Below are 8,972 nucleotides of genomic sequence, written 5' to 3'. Positions count from 1 at the left end.
GCAAAAATGTTGAAGCTCATCCATTATAAAACGATTTAGGTTTGTACAAGCCTAATTGGGCCATGGACCATTTTGATTTCCCCTGAGACAAAACAACAGTGTTGCTAATAATAGTGTTCAAGTTACTGTACACGTTTTGAACTCTGTGTTAATTTGCAATTAATGGAGTGTGATAGAACAGCGTAATAACAGATATGGATTACTTGCCACCATTGCATACTGCAAAGTGTTAGGGGAGCCTATAATTATTGAGTATCATGCTCATTATTAATATTTCACGAAACTCATCATTAAATATACAGGTAACTCAAAGTTATACACCAGTAAAAGCAGCTGATAACAATACCAAAACAGCAACCATTTTACATTATGGTATAAAATGGCCTCATTTACTTGAGAAACAAAATGGCAGATAAAGTCACTTACATTAATAAGAGCTCCACATAGAGTTTAAAAAATGTTTTTAAATCCATGTAAATGTGTATGCTATTTAAAAACACGTCATCAATGTGCTACAACTTCAGAATCTCTTTGGACCATTGCAAAGTTCAAGAATACTTGCTCTAAAGTTGTCTCACCTACTGAATAATCTTCAATATTTAGGGAACTTTTGGCTTCCTCCATGGCTTTGAAAATCTCGGACCAATTTAATCGAGGGCTAGGAATGTGATAATGAAGAAGGTTTTCATGAGCATTTTTCAAAACAGCACTCAAAAATGTTCTTTCCACAAAAGATTTCGCTTCATCAATGTCTTGAGCAAGATTTTTGGTTGAAGCTGACCAGTTGTATGAAGAATGACATGCCATTTCAGGAGGAGTATGCAGTGGGCTCTGGAGATATTTGACAGTAGGTCTACGACCAATTTTTATTATTAATGAAAATCCTTGAGCAAATTTATTTTTAAGGTGCTGAGGGCTGCCCAAGCAGCACAATTTTCCATTCACCATAATTACCAAACGACTGCATAAAGCTTCACACTCTTCCATGCTGTGGAAGAAAAAAAATATGCTTATAATTACAGGCATAATTTTAGTTCAAACATTAAATCACGTCAAATTTGGCAGTAATATTTTTCATTTGTATAATTAACCCCTTCCCTCTCGCTCCCGTGAGAATGACGGGCTGGGGTTTCAACCTCCATTTCTCGCGCCCATGATATTGCCATCATGGGGTATGCAATATTAATGCGACAAAACAATTAAAACCAATTTATTTCTTTTGCCCTGAAAACATTTCATTTATCTTTTTATGCACCAGATGGCAGTACGAATCAATTTTAAATAAAATTGCTGATAGTTTTTTTTTTCACCAGATGTAGCACTAATCGAACATGTGTTCTTGTGATATATATTTTGCAATCTTAGCCTTGTTACTTTGTTTTTGTTACACATGGCATTTGTTTGATTGAGAGGCATTTTATTAGACAGATACCACCAAATCAAAAGAAACGGCAACCATCAAGAGAATGCAAAGTTTGTTGTTCCAGGAGAGATGAAAACAATAAGAGATGCAGGAAGGAAACTCGGTACTACTGTCCAGATTGTGATGTTGGCCTCTGTATCTCATGCTATGAAATTCACCACACAAGAAAAATTTACTAATCTTTACTTATATTACGCAACAGATTAATAAAATTCTCTTTTAATGTTTAAAAGACGTATTCTTAAATTTTTGCTGCTAGTTGGAAACCCAATATTCAGTCAAAATAAGCCTGAATGTTGGGTTTTCATAAAATTTTAATTTTTTAAAATTTCAATCTAAAAACATCAAAAATAAAAAATTGAATGCACATGCTGTTCGTACACTTATTTTTTTTTTATAATTTTCTGAAATAGAAAAATAGACACTTTTATGACCATTTTCTTGGAAATGATTCAATTGTTAAGGGGTTAAACAATGATAGTAGCCAATATTGCAGGAAAATCTCAAACAGATAAGGAATGCAAAACATTGGAATTGAATTATGGGTTAATTTTCTGGAACATGGGAAAACATGAAGTCATGTTTAAATTTATGAACACTTATTTTGGTCTTTTTTCCATTATAATCTGTATTTGTTTTGCTATATTTTAGCATTAGAACTCTGTAAAATATTTTCCTCTCAGAGAATTGGTGCAGCCTACATATTAAAATTCAAATCTGTCTTAAGCACATAGTCAGAACTAGATAAAATGTACAACTGTCTGCAAACTCAAATTATTTCTTAAAATTTTTCTATAAAAAAACATTGTGTGTCCTAAGTTCTATATTACCGCCAACAGCAAACATAATTATATGCAAGTGCAGATGCAACCTCAACATGTATTTTTAATTACACTCACTTTTCTTTGAGTATTAACTGAAGGAACCATGAATTTGGCGAGCAACAGATATCGCTCAATGAAGAAATTTGTTTAAAAAATATCAAAACTGCCTGCATATGTAGAAAAAAACTGCCCGCATATGAACTGCGTTCACCTGTTCGTCAATATTATCTAGGTCTGTATCTAATCCAAATAATTTTTAGTTTCTTCATGAGTTAAAAATCAGGTAAGACATACTGTTACACAGCTCTTGAAATTATTGTGAAATTTGCATGTAATTGTCAACTATTTCCTTGATGTTTGAGAATATTTATAAATATTCTTGATAGGTAACTTTGAAGTCTAACTCCAGCTATCACTTTTTTCTAGCCAGTAAAATTGTCAAGGGATTTACCAGATGAAAGTTGCATAGATAAGTTTTGAAATATTAGTTTTTAATGTAAAATAAAATAAAAAAAATAAAAAAATAGCTCAAGAATAAGCAACACAGAAGTTTATTTGTAAAGCACACTGAAAAAAATAAAAGCTAAGAGACTTACCAGACACAGATAAAGGTTGAATAGTTAAGTTTTGAAATTTTAGTCCATAATGTAAAATGAAATAGAAAATAAACAAACAAAAAACATGAGCACAACATAAGTTTGTTTGTAAAAAACATAAACATGAAGAAATGTGATTTTTTGAGTATGAGAGACACAATAAAATTAAATTACCTGTGAGATGTTAAAACAATGGAACGTCCTGATTTCAGAACTTGCAAAAGAGCTTTCCACATATGTCTGCGAGCTACAGGGTCCATTCCTGTTGTAGGCTCATCAAGAAATATTACTGGAGGATTACCTATCAGTGCAATAGCAGTGCTCAGCTTTCGTTTGTTTCCACCACTACAAAAGACAGCAAATGTTAAGATATTTCTGTGACGTAAAAATTCGTGACATTTTAACACTGGAAGGCAAGACTACGGTAATCTTTACAAATACTATGAATGCGAAAGTGACTTTGTTTGTTACCTTTTCATGCCTTAACTACTCAATTGATCATCATGAAATTTTGTATACACACTTTCAGGGGTGCAGAATAGAACATAGGGTACTTTTAGTTTAGAAAACAAGTATTCCATGGTTTCTATTCCAATTTTTAAGAAAATCATAAATTCGAGAGTATCTTATCGCAAAAAGGTCATATTTGTTCATTTTTTGCAGTATGTTAAAGCCCTTAAAAAGCTGCAGAAGATTAATTTTACTTAAAGTTTGAGGATTGGATTAATTAGAATACCTTCTAATTCATTATTTTAAGTTGTTTTCACATTCTAAAACAAGGCTTACCTTTATTTTTAAAGATTTATGTCCACAGTTTACATTGGATCTTAGACAAATTTAGCACAGAAGTACTTTTGAAACTTTGAAGGGGAAGGGGGGGGGGGGGGGTCAAATGCCAAAATAGTACCAAACCATTCAAATTTTAATACCTAAAAATGGCTCTTTCTATTCGAAATAATTATTGTATCCTCTCAATTTTAGTTTTATTGGAAAGCTCAAGAAAAAAATCCATCTAGAAGATTTTCTTCTTCTGGATTTGAAATATTCAAGGTGCTTAAATTATCCAGGGCAGAAATTATAAGCATTTTTGTGTCAGTAAAAATTAATTTTAAATTGGATATATATTGTGTGCTATGAGCTCAGTTTTAATTAGAATGAAGAAATATCTGCTGCCATTTTTTGTTTGAGAGTGAACAAATAAGTTTTTTGCTTTTGCTTTGCAAGGATTTAAATTTTTTTTCCTGGTTATTTCTTTGCAAGTTATTAATTTTTCTACACTGGCAGCAGGAGAAAATCATGCATTTTGGTAGTGTTAATGGATATTTTTACTACTGACTTTAATGTAATAGAGAATCTTAGATTTTCTGTTAACATTGCTGACTGATAAAAACTGATGAAATTTTGAGGAACTTTCTAATTGATTTACGTTTTTTTATATGGTTTTATCCATAGTATTTTTCCCGAGGGCAAAAATTATGTTAAGTAGTCTTTTCTAATTTCCTATGTAGAAAATAAATGCAGTTATATTATCAATTAAAGCAAGAAGAATAAAACACGTTATATTTTCACCTGCACCATACAATTCTTTCACCTTAATGATCTATCCAATGCAGCTAACAGTTAATTCAATAGTGATTCCCTCTGTACTCTAACCTCTGGGACAGTAGATGATTGCAAGGATATAACAGTACAATGCTCTCTAAGTTTCTAGTACATAAAACAAATGTTCAGTGTATTCAAACATGGTCAATTAGCACACATCCCAATTGTAATCCAGATCACACAAAATGTTCAATGGCATGTTTCTGTCAAAATCCATCTTAGCTGCAGTGACCTGTAGTAGTTGCCATGGGCTCCCATATAGAGGGGAAAAGGGGGGCACAAGCCCCTCCCCTTAGAAATTAGAACTTCCTTGCTTTTAGTACTTTTTCAAACTTTAATAACTAATCTGTACTGAAATCTGTTTCCATGGGGAAAATATCTTGTTTAACCATGGGGCAAATATCTGAGCTCCCCCTTAAAACTTTGTATATGGGTGCCCATGGTAGCAGGGCTGTATGCAAGGGGGGGGGGGTTCTTAGGGTTCAACCCCCCTTGAAAAGTTCTTTTTGATATTTAAATGTTCGTTTATATTTAAAATTTTTAAAAAAATATTTTTCCAAAACTCAAATGTCTTTCATATGTATATTAGTTGTATAAAACGCTTTCACAATAGATAACGTGACAACTTGAACATTAGAACAAATAGCGCAAAGCTCCGCATGTAAGTTTTTAAAAACTTCCCGAAATTATTTTCTGGTTACGGCCCAGCATGGTAGTTACAGCAGTGTTGGCATTGAGGGTACAAAAACATTGTCCTTTACAGAGACCTTATAGGAAGAAATCACATACAGGCATTGCAGGAACATAGCTGGGATGGATACTGATGGAAACATGTTATTGAACGTTTGAAAATTACTGTTGACATGTGCATCAGATGACCAAGAATGAACACATTTGACATTATTTGTAGCATGTATCAAAAATGTAGGATTTTTTCAAGCATCATCTGTGTTTGTATTCAAGATGTTTGTCAGAAACAGTCCCTTGAAACTGAATGAATAATTAAAACAAATCCTGTACATACTTATATACAGTAAAATTTCTAAAAATAAGTGGAGTGGTCAAGTTATTGTGAAATACAGGCAGGTATACTTAGTTTTGATTTTATATAAGTCAAGAGAATGGAAGTATCTCTTTACCTGTAATCCTTCACTTGTTTTCTCATGTGTATTTGAAAGCCAAGTAATTCACCCAGAGAAGATACTTGATCAGGAATGAGGTTCTCTGGGATTCCTCTTAAACGTGCAAAAAGGGTCAAAGTTTCAGCTCCTGTTAGCTGATCAATAAGAGCATCAAATTGTGGGCAATAGCCAATTCGTCTCTGAACCTGAAGAAAACAAAATTTCCACTTCTCTATGACTCTAAAAAAACTTAACAGTTAAAAATATGCAACAGTCATAATAGTAAAAAATAAAAAGGGGAGAGGACAGCTGCAATACTTCAATGTGAAAGTCAGCATATTTGCTCATTTTCTGGTTTAAAGGACATCCAGTAAAAATGTCATGAAACTTGAAAACAGTTTTAATAGAATGTTAGCAGCAATAATATCAGAGAAAAATTATTAAAGGGTCATTCCATAGCGTTTGGCTCAGAAATGTCACGTATATGACACTAAATCTTGAAATATTTATAATTTTTCTCGATGAAAAATACAGATAACAAAATTTCCGTTATTTTCAACTGTCATTTGTATTTTATGCGAAATTTTTTTTCGATATCTAGTGTTACGTACATGACATTTTACTGCCAATAATTGTGGAATTGCACTAAAAATAAAACACATTAAGAAACATGGGTGCCAGCAAAGGAGGTTTCTCTGGATTTGAAACAATTAGTCAGTCTTAATCTGAATTCTTATTTGTATATTTTTACAATTAGTGGAAGAAGAAACTGAAAAATTTTAGAAAAGGATTTTTTCCTTTTAAATGTTTTATTGGGAGAAAACCCCCTTTTAAAAGTCACAGTTCTACTCTTTCTCTTTTCTTTCTTGTACTAGACATGACACAATTTGCAAAAGAAAACTGGTATTCCAGTCACCAAAAAATAAAACTATTTCAGAAAAAACAATCTCAATTCTATCTGTTCTCTGTTCTCAAGCAGAAAAACTCAGCATACTAGTGTCTCCTAACAAACCCCACTGCATTTGACAAAATTCCTTAGATGGAACAACAAATATAGAGATGGGACATGCAGAGATTGGGGATGTGGAACGAATTACAGATATTGATTTTTTTAAACTTTCCATTTGAAAAAAATTACAAAGAAAATACATTTCAAAAGAAATGTTTGCAGTTAGTAAAGAGAGTTTTGGTTTTATTTGCTAAAAACCCTAAACACATCGAACAATAGTATTAGGGATCACGGTCTTTCATGATATAATAGACATTCTAGTAGCACAATAGCAGTTTTTAGTTTTTGTCAATATAAAATATTGAAGCTGCTGAGATAATTCGACTGAATATGAAATGACCCACAAAAGTTACAACAATATTGCTCATAAAAAAGGTCCGAAAAAATAAGAGTACAATTTCTTTAATAGCTTTTATTTTATTTTTAATATTATATCGAGTTCTATGGAATAAATTTAAGACTACAACTTCTAAAATTTATGCTAGCCACACTTTTACTAAAACAAAATTTTTTCATATTGGTCATTTCAAGAATGAGAACAATATTTATAAGGTTTTTCTTCTGTGATACTGTCCAACCACGGATTGTATGGAAAGACAAACATCCGGTTTACACGTGGAAATGGAAGCATCTATTAGTTTTCAGGGGGATGTCAGATTTTGCAGATGTATGTTAGCCTCTAAATTAAGCAGAGTCTCATTCAAATGAGCGGAATACGCTCATAAAATTTTTATTTTTCCCCTTATTCAGATGGAGTCGCCTTAACTGGATGTTTGCCAATTCCATACAATCCGTGGTCAAACAGTATTTTGCACTGCAACTACATTGAATCATCACAACATAGAATTTTTATTTTCCAAAATTTTATACTTTGAAGAACATTTTTGTTTTCTAAAATTTAAACAGAGGAGAGGGAGAAAGAGATGTGTGTACTTTAGGACACATAGATTTTCAAAAATAAAGAAATGAGTTGCAGAGATTATAATGATGTGCGATTCCGGGCTGTTGTGCCATGGTCTGAGTGTCGTTTCTCCTAATGTTTTGACGGCATCTACAGCGGTCATCTACAGTGTTTATGTGGTCGAAACTTACAGGGAAGCGACTTATTAGCAACGGATGCAGATTTTGTTATCACTATTTATGTGGGAAGAGCTAGCTCTACCTTCGTTTTGTGCCAGGATCGGCTGATGAACGTTCGTCCTTGTTTCTGGTTCACTGAAACTTGAGCTCTCTTCATTCTGGTTGGGGAATGGCTGCTGGACATCCGTTGCTGTTATAAATAAAGACAACACTTCTAAATCTGCATCAGTTGCAAGGAAATTGCTTCCCTGTAAGCTTCGACCAGGTAGACACTGAAGATGACCGCCGCAGATGCGATCGAAACTTTTTTTAGAAACAACACCCAGACCACGGCACAACAGCCCGGAACATCACAACATTATTGACACCAGCCATGAAAGCCTTCATTCTTAAATTGCAGAGATTCTTTACATATATAACTGAACATTTCACTTTCCTCATCAAACCGTCGCTTCAGAGCAACAGTAGGCCATCTCAGTGTTATTTCTGGGATTAGATGTCTTACTGTTGCTCTGAGGCAACAAAACATACTGCAGAGTTACTAGTCCAGTTGCATACTTAGAGTAAAAGACCCTCCGTGGGAAATTTCGTGAGGAAATTGTGAGACCAATTCTAATGCATTCCTTATGGCTTATATAATTATGCTTCACCGGGTGTTTTGCTTGAATTTGTGTCAGACGACCTGTGTGACGTCATTAATCCAAGATGGCGGCTGCACTAGATATTGATGAAAATTTTCGGTTTTGACTCATTTTTAAGGCATATTATGAAAGGTTTTAAACTTTTATTATATATTTAATATTTTAATACTATTATATTTCAAATTAAAAAAAAAATTATCTGTATAAAATAAATTATTTATTTTGTTATTTTTAATTTTCGATACAGATTTTATGAACTTTTTTTAGTAAACAATAGCAGTTAAAAATATTTTGGAAAGCTTGTACGATAAAAATCAAATTTATTATTCCAAAAAACCTGTAAAATTATTTGAATGCACGTGTTTTTGGAGTTATAAGAAGCATTTTTTTTTTAAATGTAGAAAAAATTTACAACTTCCGTTACTTAATAGCAGAAGCAATGACAATTTTATTATATACATTTTTTGTGCTCTAAGTAATGAATTAATTATTTAAACTCTGATTTTAATTCAAAAATATAGATTTAAAAGTAAACAAACAGGTCTTACTTAAAGTGTCATCAATATCGCTTTGTTGGCTGTGCTTTTCACATAAGTCCTCATCACCTCCACACATACAAAGTTCAGTGCATGCAATGTTTTAAGATTTGCATTTGCATGCAACTATGCATTTGCCC

The 8,972-nt window shown here is 32.6% G+C and overlaps 1 protein-coding gene across 1 annotated transcript in view; it reads right to left on the bottom strand.

The window, feature by feature from the left end:
• Nucleotides 1–504: 504 nt before the first annotated feature.
• Nucleotides 505–8,972, bottom strand: part of LOC129226830 (phospholipid-transporting ATPase ABCA3-like) — a 65,519-nt gene continuing 57,051 nt past the window's right edge. Inside the window, 3 exon segments of the mRNA XM_054861460.1 lie at nucleotides 505–988; nucleotides 3,018–3,188; nucleotides 5,585–5,772. Coding sequence (XP_054717435.1) covers nucleotides 505–988; nucleotides 3,018–3,188; nucleotides 5,585–5,772 — 843 coding nt within the window.

The sequence above is a fragment of the Uloborus diversus genome, chromosome 7 (genome assembly GCF_026930045.1).
Source record: "Uloborus diversus isolate 005 chromosome 7, Udiv.v.3.1, whole genome shotgun sequence".
NCBI classification, from domain to species: domain Eukaryota; kingdom Metazoa; phylum Arthropoda; class Arachnida; order Araneae; family Uloboridae; genus Uloborus; species Uloborus diversus.
This window is presented reverse-complemented; position numbering and strand designations above follow the sequence as displayed.